We start from the raw sequence: 22,056 nt of genomic DNA on the forward strand, positions 1-22,056 counted from the left end.
TACATGTATTAGTTTTATCAGCCTTGTAATTTTGTAATGTAAATAATATATATTGGGTGTCTACCCCCCCCCCTTTTTTTTTTTACGAAAGTAGTAGTGAAAGAGATGAAAGTAAAATTTAAAGTATTGAATATAAACTGTTTAGCGAATTCACACATTTCAGAGAAATTATTGCCACAACTTAATTATCAAAAAAGGAGGAGGGTAAGTAATATCCATACTTCCGGTGCCTGTGTGAATAACCATTTGACTAAAATGTGTTGTTTTTTATTTTTTAGGAGGCAGTTTTTGAAATTTTATTTCGAAAAATTGGGAAATCCCTTGATTGAATTGCTATAATAAGCCTTTGCACTATATTCCAAACTTTTCATATCAAATACATTGTATTCCACTATGGTTGGGCAAAGTCGATTCAAGAACACAAATAGACTCTATATTAGTGAACAATCTTTCGCTGGACTCAACTGCACCTTTAACAATGTATTTTTCGTATTCGGAGCTGCAACACGTATAGGGAAGAACCATAAGGTTATCATGAAATATACATAGAAATAAGATGTTGGAGGAATGTAAAAAAAAAAAATTATAAAAAAATACCATGTACCTGCGGGCAGACAGGAATAAAACAATCGGGAGATTTGGATACAATTTTCATGCTCGAAAATGAAAATAGCAATACAACTATGCGAAGCATTTTGAAATAATCGATATTTTGATTAAGGTTTGGTGCTAAGGGTTTTCAGGTGTAGATCTTGTATGTGGTCATGAACAAGTGCAAGTGTCGGAACCCTCACCCACGTCAAGTCACTCCCATAGGACAGAGACTTTAGAGAACCCCTCATGAATCTCAATACCTCCGACTAAATGTTCAAACGTGCCTCTCTTATAAGAACTATATTTATTAAGTCGTCTCTTACTCGTTGAGATGTCAGTATCATTTTGATTATCAGTAAAGATACCAAAAGGATATTACTGGAAAAATAAATTTAAGAGGGAGGGAATTTAATTTAAATTCTGATTTAAATCAAATTCTTGGTCAGTTCTCACAATAGCGTTTTCACGATCCAATGGAGATATCACAATTACAATGTGTGCATTGTTTTAGCGAACAATAAGGTTTAACAACACTTTTAACAATTATTTTGCATTGCAATCGACCTAACGTAAATTTTGGAATGCTAAGGTGGTAAGTTAGATTTTATGTACAATAAGGATTAGCCGTTTTGTGAAAAATATAGAGTTTGTCAGAATACTGAGTGTACGTACATTGTAAATGTACTACTACTTAAAATATTAATCAGACTTGTAAGAATATCAATATATTTGTAAATTGTATAAAGGAATGTCTAAAATCATGTTTACTATATTTCATACATTTTGAATGTTACGTCACAAATGCGGGGATCTAGAGGGGTGGTGGTGTTATGATCCAACATATCCCCTGGGATTTGCGTTTTATACCATCATGATTTATTGGGGGGGGGGGGGGGGGGGGGGGGGGGGGGGGGGGGGGGGAAGGGTAATTATTACATTATGAGATCCGAACCAAATAACAAAATCATCACAAATTAATTATGTACAAAGTGCTCTCTCTCTCTCTCTCTCTCTCTCTCTCTCTCTCTCTCTCTCTCTCTCTCTCACACACACACACACACACACACACATATATATATCTAATACATGGGAATCTAATATTTCACTGCCACCTATAATAAACAAGTAGGACCCCAGCTAATGTCCAGTACCGATTGTCATATTGACTATCCACTTGAACTTTTTCCTGTCTGTTTCTTTTACCCCTCAAGGGCCCTAAAAATCATCTTATTCTGGAACAATTTTTAAAAAAATAATTATCCTTCTTTCATTTACAATTCACATAATTACCGGTGATGGATGTAACAATTTAATAATTTCATAATCATTGTTTAATCATGGGTACATCTGTAAGGATTCGATGCATTAATATTTACATATTTGCCTATTCTACCATACAATAAACTTCTGGACAATGCAGCAATCAGTATTTTATGCTACTGCATTGACACAGTCATTGACTTGGGCACAGTTTCGACTATTCATCTTTTATAGACCGAAAAGAAATAGCACCATCATTTAACAGGCAGGAAAACTGAAGCCGATTATGTCAATCACAACACCTCAGAAAATAGCACATAACGAAAAGTGGGGGACTTTATCTCCTGGGCCTAGAAAATCAGATTATAAATGGCAGTGCGTGTCGTGTGGGTATTTCAACCCCTGACTGTGAAACCTAGGAAGAGAGAAAAAAGGTAAACTGCATCGTAAATTTTAATCAACACACCATCGCGAGTTGTTTGACACAATGATTTTTTTTCTTCTAAAAACTATAGGGTTTTAGTATTATTGCATCTCGGCAAGCTAAGTATTCTCATGAGAGTGAAGAAAAATCGGACACATGGCCTGCGTAGATCACAGGGTTTTGACACATCTGGTTTTTGCTCAGATGGGGCATATTCTATTTGATTTAGAAAATATCTTAAAGGTAGCTGAAGACAATTTTCAATAGTATTATTCTCCCTGTAAATATCAACTTTGTTTCATAACCTCATTAATAACGATATATTAAAATTTCCAATGTTTTTGCCTTCAGTATATTTATCATCTGTAATGATAGCCATTTCCTCATGAATGCGATGCAGATATATGCGTATGAATTTTGATAAATATAGTACGTCTATTCAGCGACGTTTCATGAAAAATATCAAAATTGAAATTTATTTTCTAAATTTGCATTTTACTTTCATTTCTGTCGGAATTCCCAGCCATTATAATAGTCGTACTATATTTATCAAGATTCATACGCACATTTTTCACATTCATGAGGAAATGGTTATCATTTCAATTAGTTATGAAACATTGGAAATGTAAATCATTTTGATGATAAGATGTTAGCTATGTACACATATTGTCCACATGTCGGATTACATGGCATCATTGACAAATCCAAAATCAACTTCCGAGACTACACAGGTACATGTATATAAACCTTTTGATGAGTTTTTGTTAGTAATTTTAAAAGGCGTACGAGCCCGATTCTGTTTGTGATCAGAGGTCACGGTAAAAATGATAGAATTTGATAACCCTGTAATTCGCCTTTATCGACCAGTTTTCTTTGAACCAAAAGTAATATGCTAAAAGTACACTTTAAGTTGGGTTTTTTTTTTCAAAGCTTTTTTTTAAGATTATTATTGCAAAGGGACAACACACCAGCCCTCAATGTAATCATACGAATTCCCCTTTTCTAACGTTCATCACCCCTTACCTTTTTTACAATTCCTCATGGGGATTTTCAGATTTTGAAAAGAAAAAAAAAATCCAACATACAGAAATAACATTTAACGATCTGTTGCGACTGCTACCTTATGCATTTTTCTGCGACGCATTTATGCCGACATACTTCATGAAGCGCTTTAGCCTGCGTGAAGCGACGCACTTCATATCCTCATGTAAAAATATTAATTCTAAGGTGCCACCTTATATTGCTATTTTATGATGTTTGTATTTAACAAGATTTATAAATATTAGGGAGATCCCAATGTCATTTTTGTTTAGGTTGTCTGGGTTGTAGTTTTGATACTCGTGGATCTCCCTATTATAGGGGTTGTGAATAAGTTTACAATCGTCATTGATAATCGACCATTTTCAACAAACAATATATGTATTCTGTTGTTCATTGCTGTCAAGAAAGAAAAAAAAACTAAACTGCGGGACCGAGGAAACCAGGTTCTTCGAATTGTATTTCAAATTGCTATAAAAATGGAAAAATTGATTTTAAAAATTATAACACATCTAGTGTTTGAATTCAGCATTGTCGTTGGTCATAATCCAAATGCACCGATTCTTGGAATTAAGATGGAGGTGGGTTTTTCTAAACAAAAAGAGTAGAGTTATTTTGACCGTAAAGCGGTGACAGATAAGGAGGAAAGGTATTTATGCGGTTTATTCGACTTTTCCGATACAGGCATCTGTGTGTTCTGTACTATTGGAACAAGCAAATGGAATGAGTCAACTTTTACTGCAGTGAACGAAAAATGACAAGACCCAAAATACAACCTGAATATAACCGAGTTTATTCTGATTGCATAATTTAATCATTGATATAGTATACCATTAATATGGTCAACATATTCACATCCTAGCTATAACCGACTATCCGGACGGTAGAAGCAAACGTGAACACAGAGGAAGCGTATGTTTCGCGAATACGTGGGCAGGTATATACTTACCGTTTTTATAGCACTCTTTAGATTTGAGATTATGGCAAGTTTGTGTTTCAACTACAATTTGAAAGTTTGTTTGGAACAAAAAGGACAGAATTAAAAGAAATACGATGATTGGGAAAATATCTAAAGGTGGTATCAATCTAGTTGCTATTGAATCCAAAATAAAGTCATTAAAGCCAGCATGGGTGGAGAAGGTATATTCCTCCAATGCCAGTTTAAAAGATTTTTTGAATAGTTTTTGTATTGAAAGAAATATTGATATCGAATATATACTGAAAACAAATGCTACAGTTGTGAATGATTTTGAACTAATTAGTAATTTTAACAAGTTCTATACTGAATTATTTATATTGATGCCAGGACATCAATGATATGAAATTGTATGAAGTTCTATGTCAACCATTGTGGTGTAACAAACTTTTTCAATATAAAGGAAAATGTATTTTTTGAAAATTGGATACAAAGTGGTTTAAGATATGTGGTTGATATTGTTGATGAAAATGGTATTAAATCCATTGAAGGTTTTACGATAATCTTAAGAGAAAAGGAAATATTTTATGCGAATACAAAATCATGAGTAATATTTTTTAGAAAGCTTTGAAATTACATCAATGAAAAAACTTGATATTTCATTGTAAAAAGATGTACATAAGATCTTTATTGCGTGTAGTGTTGAATTTTGTAAATAAATCTGTAGCATATTATTTTATAGTCTTGATCAATACCCTAATAGTATTAATAAATTAAACATCATGCCGTAATAATAATTTTTTTTTAACTGCTACACATATCAGTTGTACTGATTCGCAAATTGATATCGGCTTATTCAAATCTAAAGAGTGTAGATTATACTTCTAGATTCTGGATTTTATACTGTTGATTGGCTTGAAATATGCATGTATGTTCATGCACATGTATATGTAGTATAAGGTTTTAACGTTTAGAATGTCACGCATGTAGAATGTACTTGTGTACGATTGATTCTTGTGACGATGTTGTAGAGCTTTATTGCTTTGAATTTTTAAACTCTGGGTAGAAGTGAGAAAATTACCATTTTAAGGACAATGACAATTAAATTCTGTATGTACCTGTAATGTTAGTTTCACCCGAGTTTTGTTCCGTTCTTATCGCATCATGAAAATAATAGGTGCGCGTGACTAGATCAAAGTAGGTCTTGATATTACGAGCTTAAATGATTTTGTTCTCCCGATATTGTCTTGGATAATTATAGAATAAGAAATATAAACTCTGGCAGATTGAATTTTGGTTAAAGAATGTTGTCAACTGACATGATAATCACGAAATTCTAATATATCAACTTTGGACGATGAAGATCGTTTTAACAGACCGCCGAACCCGTGAATCGTGACAGATGCATGGAAATTACCGGCCTCTTTAAGAAGTAAAAGTGTGATGAAATGTTTGAAGTGTAAATGATTATGTTAGTTACGAATGATTTATTTACTTATAGTTACATAAAGTGCTTCATTATTTGTTTTAGTGCATACGGTACACAGTTTTGTATATTTATTTGTAGGGATCATATGTATGTACAATGTAAGCACAGGCAATTACACTGAACACGTACATCAAATTTTAGTGCTTTGAAATACATGTAAATGTTAACATTATCATAATTTATTTACTAATGCAGATGGTCAAATCCAATGATAGAATTTGTTTAATTCAATATGCATCAATAAAATAGGCACATATTGGTTACGTAAAGATAGAAAATATGCGATTCAATTATCCGGACGCTTCATTTATCCGGACGATTTTGCTGGGAACCAAAGTGTCCGGATTAACGAGGCTCCACTGTATACCATTTTTGTTCAAAAGAAATTTCATACCCCCCTGTATCAATCCTTCTATAGCAGAACTTTAAATATTAATAAACCCTCATGGAGTCTCATTTACAAAAACAAAATAGTAGATATGTATGAAAAAAAGGTAGCAGAATTTAATTTTAAACTTCTCAATAATCTTCTATGTAATAAATCTTTTCTCATAAAAATAAAGAAAACCGAATCAAACATGTTTGAATTTTGTATAGAAAATGTTGAAGACAATGAACACTTGATTTATTTTTGTGAAAATGTAAAGCATATATGGGAAATAACGTCAAAGGTTGTCAAAGAACAAGGTACGGTTGTATACATAAAAAGGCCCAAAAAATTTCTCTCTATAAAATGTGTCTGGAATTAACCTTAATCAGCGTTTTAAGAAAGTAAAATAAATGCCAGGTATACTATGTAAACAAAATCAGAATGATAGTCCTAAATGAATAGCATTATGACATCATGAATAAGACATTTCCCGCCTTTTTCTCAAAATAAGCCTGAAAACTGTCAAATGTCATACAAATTATTACTCAGGAAAAGATGTGCGCATTTGTCGAGCAAAATGAAAATGATATATATTGTGTATTATTTTGAGATGAAAAACATGCTTCAATATGAATTTGCTCGACGCATGCGCTGTATGTTTTCTAAAAGGAAAACCACCTGAATTTGTGGATATTTTCATTGAAAATGGCATTTTTGCAATTTTATGCCAACTTCAAGCCCTCGTCATATGACACAAATCATTTTGCTGATCAAACTGAGTGAATTTTGGTTTTGCTAAACTATTCCTTAATTGAATGCCAGGATTTGAGCTCCATGTGAAATCATCAATATTTTGGGCCAGATGACTGTAGAAACTGTACCTACATTCTTATTGGATTTTATTTTGAAAACAACCACAGAATTGTCATTTTGAATAACGTAATTTATACTATAGCAACTGTTATTTACAAATACAAGATGTACTGTAGAATCAAAGAAATTGAAGAAAGTACCGAAAATATATACACGTATGTTAAAGCTTCTTTAAAGATGTACTCTCATGTATACAAAAAGCTACATATATAGATTTCAATGATATGTTTGAAAAAATTAGTAATATATTGTGATTCAATTATATATATATATATATATATATATATATATATATATATATATATATATCAATGTTTTCTTGCGCCCTGATGTACTCTCATGTATACAAAAGGATACGTATAGATTTCAATAATATGTTTGAAAAAATTAGTAATATATTGTGATGCGATTATATATATATATATATCAATGTTTTCTTGTTATCAAGACATGCGCCCGAATGTCTTGAACATTGTAAGGGCACTTTGAAATATGAATAAACTATTAAAATTTAAAAAAACAACCTACAATTTGAAGGGTTCACCCTTTCCGGAAGTGGTGAACTTTGCCCCTGGGATTGTCTTGTCTGCCATATTGATGATGTGGTTTACCTTAATTAATTGTCATATATTGTAACCGTGTGGTTGTCTTCATTCATGCTTAGAGTTTAAATTTTCTAAATCAAAGTCCTTTTGGATCAGACTCATGACACATTCATCATTAACAGTGATTCTATCAAACTTGTCCACAGAATAATGTAGCATGTGTCTCGTATACAATACACATTTACCTCCCCATGATTCAACTGTTATTGTTTCCATTGTTGGTGTATGATTCATTATTTCTTTATGGGAACTAATGAGCACGAGTATGTATTGCGTATGATCAGTTTTTAAAATCGAGGTAGGCTACTGGCAAATAAGTTGATGTTACAGGGGTTTCAACAATCTCATTTAAATTAAGTCAGCATTTCGCAAATTCTATGGTCGTTATATAACGATCTAAGTTACAAATACAATCTGTCATTAGGTCGAATTTTGTCAGATGTGCATGTTTCGTACCGTTAGGCCGTTCTATATACACACTGATTTTGACTACGGATTACTCCGTTTACCTAATCAAGATATATGACCTACGGTGGATGTGACCGTTCAACAGGGGATGATTAATACTCCTAGGGACCTGAAGTTTGATAAAACGGATTTTTATCGTAAGTTAAGGTTGCGATGATATTTTGAACTTACGAAGTTTAGTAAAACTCAGCCCTGATCCCACATCTATTGTGTCCAGGAATCCGTATTTGCCCAAATCTTAATTTTGTATTCTTTATAGGAACTATGAGATTGATCACTGTACGTTATCTTCACTTTTTTCTACATCATTGAAGGAGACAAAATGAAAATTGGTTCATAGGTTCCAGTATAAACAAATTAAAGTATTATAGAAAGAAAAGCGGTATTCCGCTGCCAAAACAACATTAGAAAAAAGAAAGAATAGACCATTAACGCGTGTCTGAATATATTCCAAGTGTATATCAAAACACAAAACAAATATATAATTTTATACGTGCTAGGTAGGAACCTGAATTTATAATTCCAGTGTGTTTATACATTACACATTCAGGGATCTTTTCCTTTTTTTTTTTTTTTTTTTTTTTTATACTTTCGTCGACATTTTTCCTTGTAATTTATCATGTCAAAGTCACGTGTTCTCTCACCGTGAGAGGATTTAACTTGAAAATGAATGGAGAGTTATCTGTGCACCAATTATACAATATCTCTTTATGGTATCATATTCTTGACCAATAGTTTAGTATTCCCCTGTCGACCAAATTTATTGTTACTTGGAGAAAAGGATTTTTGAAGTTCGTGAAATGAGAAAAAGAATATTCTGTTTTCAAGTTTAAATGTGACCACGGCAATGCAAACTTGTAAACATTTTGATACACGCTTCTCTGTTAGACAACTGAAATAGACAAATCTTATAGACATACATTATATAAAACAATTGATGTTGGAATTTTGTGTATATTCAAACAGTAGAATATAGATACTTCACATTACACAATGAGTAAGGGGACTACATATCAAATTGGTACATGTATGATAATTTGACACAAGAGATCAATTTGTACTAACAAAAGAATTGTATTTATTTTCAATACTTAATCAGTACTGAAATTTTGACTGGCATAAATATTTCCGATTACTTTGTTGCATTGTACCATTTTGCTAAACAGTCAATCTGTGGGAAATATGCACAAAACAATCAAATTCTTGTATGATTTAGTTTGTCTTTTAATACTCAGCTGATTATGAACCATGGAGGACATAGAGGATATTTTACCTAACAACTGCACCATTCCCATAAACCCCTGCAGGGAAACGACTTTTCTTACTTCCGCTTCCTCCGAATACGAGAGGGAAAGTCTGCGAGAAGTGCCATCTCATCACCGTATCTCCGGAGGCGGACACTACAACACTCCCTCACCAGCACCCAAAGGTGAAGAGAAGGAGCCGAGATCGATCTCACAGCTCATCAACAGACGGGAGGATTCATTCTCATCCAAGGAGGAAACTGAACTCGGAAACTTGCGTTCAGCGACCTCTAGGTCATCTGGCAACAGTAGAAACAGCGTTCCTACATTATCGGAATCACGACAGTCAGGGATATCCTTTGGGAACGTCTTTGAAAAGGGATTGTTCCATAGTAAGATTATTCCAAACGATTCAAAATTTCCTTACCGACTTCAGCTACCAAATGTAAGTACATGTATATCTATAAAAATTGTCAGTGCGTGTATTTATCTTGAGGTAAATGTAAGCTTACTGGTCTTACATTTCAGTTTCTCCATCGTCAACTTCCCATATTTATGTAGCAATATTCCATTATCACCTGCATATGGTGTTTATATATCTCAACTGATTCGATATGCAAGAGTTTGTTCTGGGTATAGTCAGTTTTTAAATCGAGGTAAGCTACTGACAAACAAGTTGATGGTACAGGGATTTCAACAGTCTCGATTGAAGTCAGCATTTCGCAAATTCTATGGTTTGTTAAGCCGTTCTTGGCACACTGGTTTTGACTGCGGATAACTCCGTTTACCTGATCAGGATATGGGGCTCACGGCGGGTGTGACCGGTCAACAGGGGATGCTTACTCCTCCTAGGCACCTGATCCCATCTCTGGTGTGTCCAGGGGTCCGTGTTTGCCCAACTATCTATTTTGTATTGCTTGTAGGAGTTATGAGATTGATTACTGTTCGTTATCTTCACCTTGTATCTAGACCTCATGCAGTGAAAAGTCCCTTTCTCTGAGCTTTAGACTAATGAGCAACAAACATTCTTTACTCTTCAACATAGTGCTGTGAAGCAAACCGAAAAAGCTAAAACAAACTGACTGTTCGTTTTACGTGTCGTCGAGAATTTTTCACTCGCATTGAAAAATCACCAGTTGTAGCATCTTCACAAGTCAAGGTTCATTGCACTAACTTAGTGCGAGGTAACGAATCAATAACCCTTGACTTGCAATGGTCAAAATAGGTGGCACTTCGCCTACAAATAACGACGCATGTATATGATTGATTGTGTATGGTTTTGCGCCGTTTTGACAATATTTGGGCCATTTTACGGCGAGTGAAAAATTCTCAAATGGTACACAAAACAACGGACATGTGGAGCTGTTTAGCTCTTGTAATATAACTTATCTATAAAGCAGTATATTTACATATCAGAAAATTTTAAATCATAAGCCTTTACTGTTTCTTTGCATTTTGTTTCTCAATTTCAACTTGGAATGGTAGTCTTTATTTAACCAAAAAATAAATAAAGAAATTGACTCAAAAATATAATTAAAGTAATACATATAATACATCTCGTTTGTCTGCGTTACTGGGGATATTATAAGAAGGGGGTGATTTCTCTGCCGACAAAGCACTCTTTATACCCATACAACATACAAACTAGACATTTACTGTACACCGGTCGCGGTAGCTCAGTTGTACAACGTTCGATTCTTCACAGGGAGGTCGTCAGTTCGATCCCCTCCCCGGGTTAGAATAGGTCCTCGGTACCCCTTGCATGTCGTAAGAGGCGACTACATGGGGCGGTCCAACGGATGAGACCGCAAAAACCGAGGTCCTGTGTCACAGCAGGTGTGGCACGATAAAGATCCCTCCTTGCTCAATGTCCATAAGCGTCGAGTATAGGCCTAAATTTTGCAGCTTTTCACCGGCAGTGGTGACGTCTCCATATGAGTGAAAAATCTCCGAGTGCGATGTTAAACAGTATACAATCAGTTCGAGCCCCGCTCGTGCCATTGCCGCATCAAACCTAGGACGTTAAAATAGGTAGTGATTGCTCCTTCGACAAACACTTGGCATCTAAGAAATGAGTATCACAGGTCTGTCGGATATGACCTTACAAGCTGAGGTCTCGTGTCGCGGTAGGTGTCGGCACGTTCAAGAACCCTCATTGTTACTGCCGTGAGCGGTGGTACTTCACCTACAACTAGTGACGTCTCAATATGAGGGAACAATTCTCGACGGGACGTAAACAACCAAAAACTGTACCAGCCAGAATAAGATCATGCAGGGAAACTTCCTTATGAACAGATGAAGATAACAAACAGTGATGAATATCATAACTCCTATAAAGAATACAAAATTAAGAGTAGGGCAAACACGTATCACTATAATAAAAATTTGGGTTGATTCAAATCTTGATCTCCGAAGTCTGAGCAGGTTATAATTGGAAATCAAATTTTGACGTGGGGATACCGGGGTGTATCGTAAAACTGCCAAATGATTTCAGAAATCACAAGGACGTTTTTGTCAGATCAATATGCAAACATCCTCATGCAGTGTAAATTCATGTTAGTTCACACAAGGTTCCATAGGTCAGAATGGGACCATAAGGGTTCAACGTTTTACATAAAATCGTATAGGACAATTCAAAGGCACAGAGGAACAGTATATGAAAGTCCTAATACGAGAGAGAGAGAGAGAGAGAGAGAGAGAGAGAGAGAGAGAGATTATTTCCCGTTTGCTCATACCATGATCTGGATGCCTGGGATGGGGCCATAATTGGGATTTAATTTTCCAGATGGGAAAATGCAACTGCTCAGGTGAAGAAAGTGGCCCATGAGCCTCTTTTGTGCATGCTAAGATTAAAATCAATGTTATGTCTATATGAAAAATACATGTAGCCTTAATTTGATGTATTTTGCATTATTAAGAATGTTTAGCATCACAAGTTTCCCATTTCATTTGAAGGAGATTTGATCATACACTATATATATATATTTTTTTTTACTCAGGTGAAGATAAAAGAGGAAGAAGAAAATACAAAAAGGCAAAAGTTTTACTGTGTTATCGTGACCGTAGTGTTAGCGGTGTTTATCGTGGGTGGAGCGATCTTAGCCATGGTGCTAGCTGTAAACCTAGCTACGTAGCCATCCAAACTCAAAATTAGTGTTTACTGTGCCTAAATGACTAACTCAAGATAAGTGTTTACTTACCTGACCCGAAGTGCATACTTACTGGGAATCACGAAACTTCGAGATGAATGTCAATCGCAATCAACCTTTTGGAAGCAGGGGTGTACATACTCAACTGTGGATAGAGAGAAATTTCAGCAGATAATTTGATTCTTAGTCTATTATGCTTATAATCTGTGCTTCGGCTACCTACCTTTTGGACACGACCCAACTTTCTGATAAGATGCATCTAAAATGCCGCATATTGCACCCCCCCCCCCGTAAATCAGTAATTATATATACAGCTCTCCGAGCAGATTCATTCCCGTTACTGCTACTTGCATGCACGATGCACACTACCAATCAAGCCACAAATGGTCCCTGCAGCCTTAATGTTCTTGGTGAGCTGCAACACTTATGGTTTTGATGGGTGACCTAGTAGATAATTTTGAACAAGCCCATTTCCACACTGCGAGACTTTCTTGGATAAAAGACAGAGTGTTGAATCTAGGAATTTATTCTACAATCCAAATGCCGCATGTAACCTATACTTTCCAAATCAATGACTTCATTTATGTTCGTCGAACATAATTAGGATATGTTTCCAAGTTTTCATAATCTACAAGGGATTACACATTTACTGTAACTGAGTTACATATATAACCAAATAGAATATGGCTTAGGATGATGTGTTCTGTGGTGATTTATTAGATTAGCCGTTTAGAAACAGGTTTATTCTACACTACTGTAAGCCCTGCGATGAGCTAAATGGTTTTGACAATTACTTAAAAGAAGTCAAGAAAATAACCGGCTAGGGGTTTATCCGATGCAATGAGGTCTAATGCATGATTGAATTTACTTTATTCTCGAAGAATTGTGTAAGCCACGGTATGCTTTGGTGAATGTGTATCAAGCACTCTTTAATTTTGTAGAAACAATTTCTTGCAAAATGCAATCATTGAATTCAAATACATTATATAGCCTAAATTTGAAGCCCTTCACCGGTCTGGGTGACGTCTCCATATGAGTGAAAAATTCTCGAGCGAGACGTTAAGCAAGATTCAATCAATCAATCTAATACATTATGACGCAATCTAGTTCAACAGTAGTTGAGGTCAAAAGTTCCACCATTTCAATACAAATTATACGTTTTATCAAGATTTTTTCACAGTTATGTAGATGTGTATGAGTCTGGAAAAAACCGTACTTTTATCATCAGAGCTATACCGGACCACCGAGTTTACCATGAAGCAACTACTATACATTTAAGGCAGTTAGTGTGGAACGATGAATACATGCAACACTTGTCATTGAGCTTTTGTCATTATTCACTGAAAATAAATGATGAAGAAAGAAAATAACTAAGTTGAATAAAGTGACAATAAACTAATGTCTAGAAATAGTTGAACAGGGATTTCACACATCATTACAAAATGTGATGAGTATATATTTCAAATACATATGCATTACCTACTGTGAGAAGGTGGCACCTAAAAAGGTGCAGGTGTTTTGTAATGGAAAGAGAGAAATAAATACACTATAGTGTGAACTAATATCATGCCATAGTAAGCTAATCAGAAAACTCCACTAGAAATGTCACACCACGATCTCAAGTTTCTCGCTTCTAATTCACTATGAGTGACCACACACCCTGCTTTGTTGAAACATATTGCGTTTTCTTCAGAATACGACAGCTCAGCATTTGTCCCTGAAGAATCTGTCGACATTATTCATTACATCTGACGAAACAAACCGACGATTGTTGACCAATGCTCCCACTTTTCTCAGTTCCGAACCATGGAATATATTCACAACAAATTTCCATTTATTAGCTCTCGTTGGGTCATGGGCGAATGTGTAAACTATGTGCGGAGTTTTCTTTCAAATGCAATGTCAATGTTTTAAATGCATGAAAGAGATAAATACCATTAAAACCCTGTATTCTTTCTAAAGCTGCTCACGAAAATGCGGTATAGTAATTCTTGTAACCAGCTTTTACATGAAAAGTAGGAGTAAAGTCAACGCGAGCTACTGTAATCGATGAGGGTGTGATTAACACGATTTGAGGGTCAGATTCAGGAGCAAGATTTGCCTTTAGGAATTTATTTTCTAAGGACCGAACTTTTATGCAACGTTTCTTATTGATGCAGAAAATATGCTGTTAGCTCTAGAACAAACAAGGTAAAAAGACATGCATTAAAGGTGAAGATAACAAACAGTGATCATTCTCATCACTCGTATAAGGAATACAAAATAGGGAGTTGGACAAACACGGACCCCTGAATATATACCAGAGGCGAGAACAGGTGCCTAGGATAAGTAAGCATCCCCTGTAGACCGGTCACACCCACCGTGATCCCTGTATCTTGATCACGTAAACAGAGGTATCCGTAGTCAAATTCATTGTGTAAAGAACGGCATAAAAGATGCCAGACAGCATTTGACCCAATGATAGGTCGTTTCGGCAAACTAGATCGTTATAACGACCATATAATTTGCAAAACGCTTTAAGCGAAACAATGGAAACTTCTTTGTCAGTAGCCTGCCTCGATTCAAATACTGATCGATCATACGCAGAACAAGCTCTTGCGTATCGAATCATTTGAGAGATATAAACACCATATGTAGGTGATAATGGAGTATTGCTACATAATTATGGGAAATTGACAATGGAGAAGCTAAAATCATCCTGTTTGTCATAAAGTTGAGTTGTTAGTTTGCCATTAATATTTATTTTGATAAAATAGCTAAGTATGAAGGATAAGTGGACGATCCTGTGGTGTCTTTTATTTCAAGTTAACAGGGATAAATCGAATCGACATATGAATGAAAATTATTATTATCAATAGATATTACGTCGTTGATATATCTAAATGTCGAATTGAAGGCCACAAGATATTTTTTCTTCTCACGTAGAAGTTTTTCAATAAATTCTGCTTCATAAGAATACACAAACAGGTCAGCTAATGAAGGATCACATTTCGTGCCCATAGGGATTCCAACAGACGAAGCAATGCATGAAATACATTAACATCCAAAGAAATGGAAGGGGAATTTTAATAACACTGAGTGGATAGATCTTCACAGATATTAAAGCTGACATGAATTAATATAGTAGAATTCCGAGTCCGCCATATTTCTCTGCTTATCTGCCTTATTAGTTAGATGTTCTATTGTTATATGTATCAGGATTCGCATGGTATATAAGGGGAAGATTTTTGCTACGCTTCACTTCACATCAGTGTCTTCGATTTACCTGTCTGGGTAGCTTCGACAGGTAACACGTACTTCTCCGATACTAATTTATAGGACATCAAGAAGAAATGAAATCCCGTTTTGGAACACCAAGCAGTGCTCAAAATTACAATAAACATATCGTACAGTAGTAAATTATTCTAAAACCTTTGGATAAATAAATTAGAATGGCTTTTCTTTACGTGAATGTACGTACATTTGAAGTAAATATATCAAAACTATACAAAAACGCTGAAAAATATTTCATCTATAATCTATTGATAAAATAGAATAAACAAAGGGTATGAAATCTACACCATTCACACATACTTCAAGCAAAATGCAAATACATAAATACTACTGTACTTATGCATATGACATGTACATGTATGCTCGCCATGAAAACGCATCGAATGCGGACGACTATTTACCTGGGTCTACTATTTATAGGACCGCAGATGTACGTGTACACTTGTCGAAAATACTCTAAATAGTAGTAAAACTCCCTTTATTAGCATAATCCACGAAACAAAACGATAAACTCCATTTGTATTCCCACAGTAAACAACATTGTCCATTGTATATAGTGCGACACACTTAGCCCGTGCCGATCAGCTATCTTCAATCAGGGGAAGTATCGGAGTATAATATTTACCCTCTATTGTACATGAATCCTTATCCTGTATGATTTACTGGTCATAGTATTGCAGATTTCCCCATCGTCAACTTCCCATATTTAAGTAGCAATATTCCATTATCATCTGCATATGGTGTTTATATCTCTCAACTGATTCGATACGCAAGAGCTTGTTCTGCGTATGATCAGTTTTTAAATTGAGGCAAGCCACTGACAAACACGTTGATGGTACAGGGTTTCAACAGTCTCCATTGAAGTCAGCATTTCGCAAATTCTATGGTTATAACGATCTAGTTCGTCAATACAACCTACCATTGGGTCAAATGCTGTCTGACATATTTCATACCGATTGTTAGGCCGTTATTGGCACACTGATTTTGACTACGGATAACTCCGTTTACCTCATCAGGATATAGGGCTCACGGCGGGTGTGACCGGTCGACAGGGGACGCTTATTCCTCCTAGGCACCTGATCCCACCTCTGGTGTGTCCAGGGGTCCGTGTTTGCCCAACGATCTATTTTGTATTGCTTATAGGAGTTATGAGATTGATCACTGTTCGTTATCTTCACCTTTCATGATATTTACTCTACGTTTACCATAATTATATAATTTAATATATGTATTTCTTGCGCGTTTTTAAAGTTTTTTTAAAAGATGTAATGGAAGGTGATTTTGTTGTCTTCAGGAAGGATATTCCAGAGTTGTTGGTTTTTTGTTTTTGTTGCTGGTACAAAACTATTCACATATGATGATCTTTTAACCCGAGGAACATAATAAGTCCTATAGGCCCTAAGGTTGTAATTATGATGTGATGATTCACATAATTCTAACCTCTCTACAAGATAGGTTGAAGTATATCCTTTTATAATTTTATAGAGAAGAATAAGCCTATGCTTTCTTCTGATTCCTAAAGGTTCCCATCCCAATTCAGTATAGAGTTTACTTCTTGAAGAATTATATATCATTCCCGTAATTATTCGTGCTGCTTCAATTTGTACAACTTCTAATAATTTTGAATCTTGTACGCTACAACCACCCCATACAACATGAGCATATTCTAGTACTGGTCTAATAAAAGAAAATATATTTTTGATAAGAGAGTCTCTACTAAGTGTGTATTTGAGCATTCTAAGAATATTTAGACGATTGTATGCTTTTTGGTAAATTCCTTGAATATGTGATGACCAACTTTCATTAGACTGGAATTGATAATTTTAACTGAAACTTAATCTTATTCAAAATTACTTTGGAAATAAAAAATATTTAGAATACCAATCTCATTTAATGTGATTAAGTCCTATATGGGCAAGGGTGTTGTATTTATGGGGTAAAACATTTAAGTTACTTCTGGTATTTGCTTCATTTTTTAAAAAGAATATGCGTATATTTAGATTCCCGATCTCATTTTACTGGCCTCGTTCTTCGGATCAGTGCCTAATTACAAAAAACTGATAATGTGTGTAAGTCCTATATGGGCGAGGGTGTTGTATTGGTGGGGTAAAAGAAATAAGTTATTTCTGATATTTGCTATACGTATAGTGCTGGTTTTTAAAAACAAAATATTCATTCTATGTAGACGGATAATACGTACTTTAACAAAGTATATAAACCACACTAAATGGGTTTACCCACAAAAATCCCTCTGCAATATGAGGTAAAACGGATCGCTGTCCCTAATCCGTGAATCTCCAATTTCCGTGTATTTTCTCCTTCAATTCCATTCTTCTCTTTCTGTTAGCTTTGTCAGCTATTTCTTGTTTAGCACGTGATATTAAAATCTAAAGTGCGTACTATCCTTCAGTGTCTAGTAAACCAGAAGTGATAAAAGAATGAGATAGGTCACGTGAGGAATATGTTTTGGTTCCAGCTGACAAAGCTTGTAACAACATGGTCTTTGTTTGTAAGGCTCATTATTACAACTGTATTTTGAAAGATCTCGGCTTTAAAATTACTTTAGTAATCCTACTTAAACTCCAAATGCCTTTTTAAAAGATGAAAGTCTTCAAAATGCTTCATTTAAAAAAAAAAAAAATTTAATATCCCAGTCAATGGGACGAATGAATATGATTTACTCTACCTATACTGCATTCTTAAACACCATAAAACCCCTGACAGATATAGATACATTGCTGGATCCAGTAAATGTTCTACTCAACTTTACGACAAACGGGATGACTTCAGCTTCTCCATCTTCAACTTCCCATATTTATGTAGCTATAATCCATTATCACCTGTAGATGGTGTTCATGATTTTCAACTGATTTGATACATAAGAGCCTGATCGGAGTATGCTCAGTTTTTAAACCGAGACAGGCTACTAACAAACAAGTAGATGTTACGAGAGTTTCGACAGTCTAGTTGAAAGTCAGCATTTCGCAAATTCTGTAGGCGTTTTACGATCTAGTTTGCCAATACAACCTGTCATTGAGTCAAATGCTATCTGACGTATTTCCTACAAATTATTAGGCCCGTCTTTACACATTGATTTTCACTACGGGTTACTCCGTTTACCTGATTACAACACAAGGCTATTTTTTTTTCTAATAAAAGGCGTGGTTTATAGCAAATGAATGAAGCATTTTTTTGCATTAAAATACAAATGTAATTAAATGGAATATAATTAGTATATGCAAAATCTAACTTCTAAAAATGACATTGCCACCAAAACAACAATTTCCCGGAAGATTTGAAAACGAGAACACATAAGAACGATATGATGTGCAATGTCAATCTCGTTTCCCTCCAGTTTCATGCTGTATACTAATTGATTATGTACCTTCATTCTTTGTAATATCTTAAGTGGGAACGATCGTGGACTTGTTTGTGAAGAGCATTTAAATGACAATTCAAAAACTATTCGTTCCTTGGGGATCTGGGTTAGAATAATTCCTCAGTACCCCTTGCTTGTCGTAAAAGACGACTTAATGGGGGTGGTCCTTCGGATGAGACCGCAAAAACCGAGATCCCGTGACACATCAGATGTGGCACGATAAAGATTCCTCCTTGCTCAAAGGCCATAATCGCCGAGCATATGCCTAAATTTTGCAGCCCTTCACCGGCAGTGGTGACGTCTCCATATGAGTGAAATATTCTCGAGAGGGACGTTAAACAATACTCAATCAATCAATCAAAAGCTATTAAGCAATTCTTTTGAATTCTGAATACGCGGTGTGGTTTCTTTTAATCTACACAGTCATCTCCAATATTTTTCTTTACAGCTAAGTGAAAATATTCAAGCTTTTTGCACATTTTCTTGATTTTGTACATTTTCTTGATTTTGTATTTCTTTCGTTTTAAAGAAGTTTGTTTTTCTCTCTGGCTCTCTTGATATTGTATTACGTTTTAAAAAAGGAATTTTTTCTCTGGCTTGGTCTAATGCTAATAAGAGACTCAAAAATCAAAGTTCGGAATGTATTCCTGGGAGTTGAACTTTTTTCAAACAATCAAAAAAAAAAAAAATCAAAAAAAAAAAAAAATGATTAAGCACTGTATACATGTATATCAAAGTAATTCTGTCGGATTTTTAAAAAAATTGACATTGATTTATTTTCACTAAATCTGCGCAGTTATCAATATTTCAGTGAATTTAAATATTCATTTATTTACTACATAGTGCGGTGGATATCCGGGTTAGATTAGATCCTCAGTACCTCCTTCATGCCCTTGCTTGTCGTGAGAGGCGAATAAATGGGGCGGTCCTTAGAATGAGACCGCAAAAACCAAGGTCCCGTGTCACAGCAGGTGTGGCACGATAAAGATCCCTCCCTGCTCAATGGCCATAAGCGCCGAGCATAGGCCTAAATTTTGAAGCCGTTAAACGATATTTAATCAATCAATCAATCAATCAATCTAATCAGCATTAGTGCCAAGGGTGTGGTGCTCGTTTACAAATATGAAAGAAAATATACTTTCCTATCATTTTGTAAAACTAAGATATATGTTTATATACTGCTCATAATTTGAAATAAATTGTCTTCGTTACCAAGTTTTCGCTTTTCAATTCGGGATTATATTGTTTGGAGAACGTTATTTGGGACATAAGTTATTTCTAACACCAAAGTACAGAATTTACTCTTGGGAATTGAACTTTTAAAACATCCAAAGAAAAAATTTAATTACTGTATATTTAAACAATAAAATGCTTTATTTGTTGTTTCATCGGTAATGAAGGTAGATAGCACTGTAGGAACAATTCATAACCCGAGTAAGCGGGTAATGTTACAGTAAGCTTTTTCTGCAATGAAACAACAAAGAAAGACATTTTGTGGTTTATATTTTTATGCATTGTTTTAAAATATAAACTAGATTTGTACTAAAATATCTTATGGTTGAGCCATTCGTTACGCTGTTCCAGCTATTGCACCCTTTGACCTTGATGACGCTCCATATTTGGTAATGATTACACAGACGGGTGGTACTAAAAACCCGAATCGAACTAGTTTGCAACAACCATGCATTCAATGTCCCAGATGAAAGCAATGTCAATTTCAATAGAAATATAAGAGAAAAGATTTAGTGGATGCAAATATATCAAAGTAATTCAGTAATAAAGAGATTCCCTTGATGCCAGTTATGTTAAACCAGTAACTATTCTAGCAGCACTTAATTGAAGTTTTCCAACTTTTCTGAATCAGTATGGCTACACCCTCTCCATACTTCTGAAGCATAATCTGATATCGGTCTAACGAATGTGGTGTACATTAATAATATGGATTTTCGACTAAGTCTAAATTTCAACTTTTTCACTACACCCAATTTTTTGGGCTTTGATTACTATTGTATCAATATAACAGGACCAACTTAGATCTTGGGAGAGGTTTCATCACTTTGTTTTAGTATACTGTTCCGTTCTGGGAATCCAGTTAAATTTGAGCATGCTTCTTCTTTGTTACATATTATCACTCGATCTTGTGCTGAAAGGGTTTCTTTTCGTTTTAAGGGATCTCAGGGGAATTAACTTTCAGGGTTTTGCAAGAGGGATGCAAGTCTAAAAATGATTTGTTTATTTTGCAGAAGGTGGACTGAAAGCAACAGGGATCCAAATGGTGTTTGTTTGGGAGGCTTCCGTGATCGCCCTGTTACAATTATTACTAGCTCTGTAAGATGTTTTGTTTCAAAGTTAATTACATGTACATCTTTCTTATCTGGTGAGACTCGCCTACAACAAAGGTGACTCTAACATTTGTAGAGGATGGTCGATGAGATTACACCTTTAGTTTTCTTTACAAGTCGTCATTTAGAGGGTGCAAAAATGCCTTACTAGGTTTGACAAAAGACGAAGTTTTCATGAAAAAGCTTTTGAGCACTGACCACATAGAGAAATTTAATGGCCTAAATCAATTACAAATCATAACATTTGTTTTCAAGTTTACTTCAAATTTCTTTCATGTCCTATGCAAGTACTAGTGCACTCTATAACTCATTACAATTTATGATGATCATCAATCGATCCTAAGATAATTTTTGATTGGAACTTAATCATATTCAAAATTACATTGGGAATGTTATATCTTTAGATTATCTCATTTTATTGGCCTCGTTCTTCGGATCAGTGGCTAATTTCAAAGACTGATCACGTGTAAATCCTATATGGCGAGGGTGTTGTGTTCATGACGTACAAGGACTTAAGTTACTCTAGGTATTTGCTTCATTTTTTAAAGAATACATGTATAGTGCTGGTTTTTAAAGACAAAATGTTAATTCTATGTAGACGGATAATACGTACTTTAACAAAGTATATAAAC

At 34.9% G+C, this 22,056-nt stretch overlaps 1 protein-coding gene across 2 annotated transcripts; it reads left to right on the plus strand.

Moving 5' to 3' along the window:
- Positions 1-1,144: 1,144 nt before the first annotated feature.
- Positions 1,145-13,772, plus strand: LOC125648140 (uncharacterized). Of its 2 annotated transcripts, XM_048875067.2 has the most exons (3): positions 1,145-1,186; positions 9,273-9,726; positions 12,281-13,772. In XM_048875067.2, the coding sequence occupies exons 2-3, from the start codon at positions 9,286-9,288 to the stop codon at positions 12,413-12,415; spliced, it is 576 nt and encodes a 191-aa protein (XP_048731024.1). In that variant the 5' UTR covers positions 1,145-1,186; positions 9,273-9,285; the 3' UTR covers positions 12,416-13,772. The 2 variants fall into 2 exon arrangements, with proteins under 2 accessions (XP_048731024.1, XP_055996382.1); XM_056140407.1 differs by lacking the exon at positions 1,145-1,186 and having other exon boundaries at positions 7,360-9,726.
- The last annotated feature ends 8,284 nt before the right edge of the window (positions 13,773-22,056 follow it).

The sequence above is a fragment of the Ostrea edulis genome, chromosome 6 (assembly GCF_947568905.1).
Source record: "Ostrea edulis chromosome 6, xbOstEdul1.1, whole genome shotgun sequence".
Lineage (NCBI taxonomy): Eukaryota > Metazoa > Mollusca > Bivalvia > Ostreida > Ostreidae > Ostrea > Ostrea edulis.

What these genes read in the sequence shown, in the direction of transcription:
- LOC125648140 (XM_048875067.2), top strand. Translation starts at nt 9,286, where the DNA reads ATGGAGGACATAGAGGATATTTTACCTAACAACTGCACCATTCCCATA. An exon ending in ACCGACTTCAGCTACCAAAT is followed by an intron (nt 9,727 to 12,280) that starts GTAAGTACATGT and finishes TTTTTTACTCAG; the next exon opens with GTGAAGATAAAAGAGGAAGA.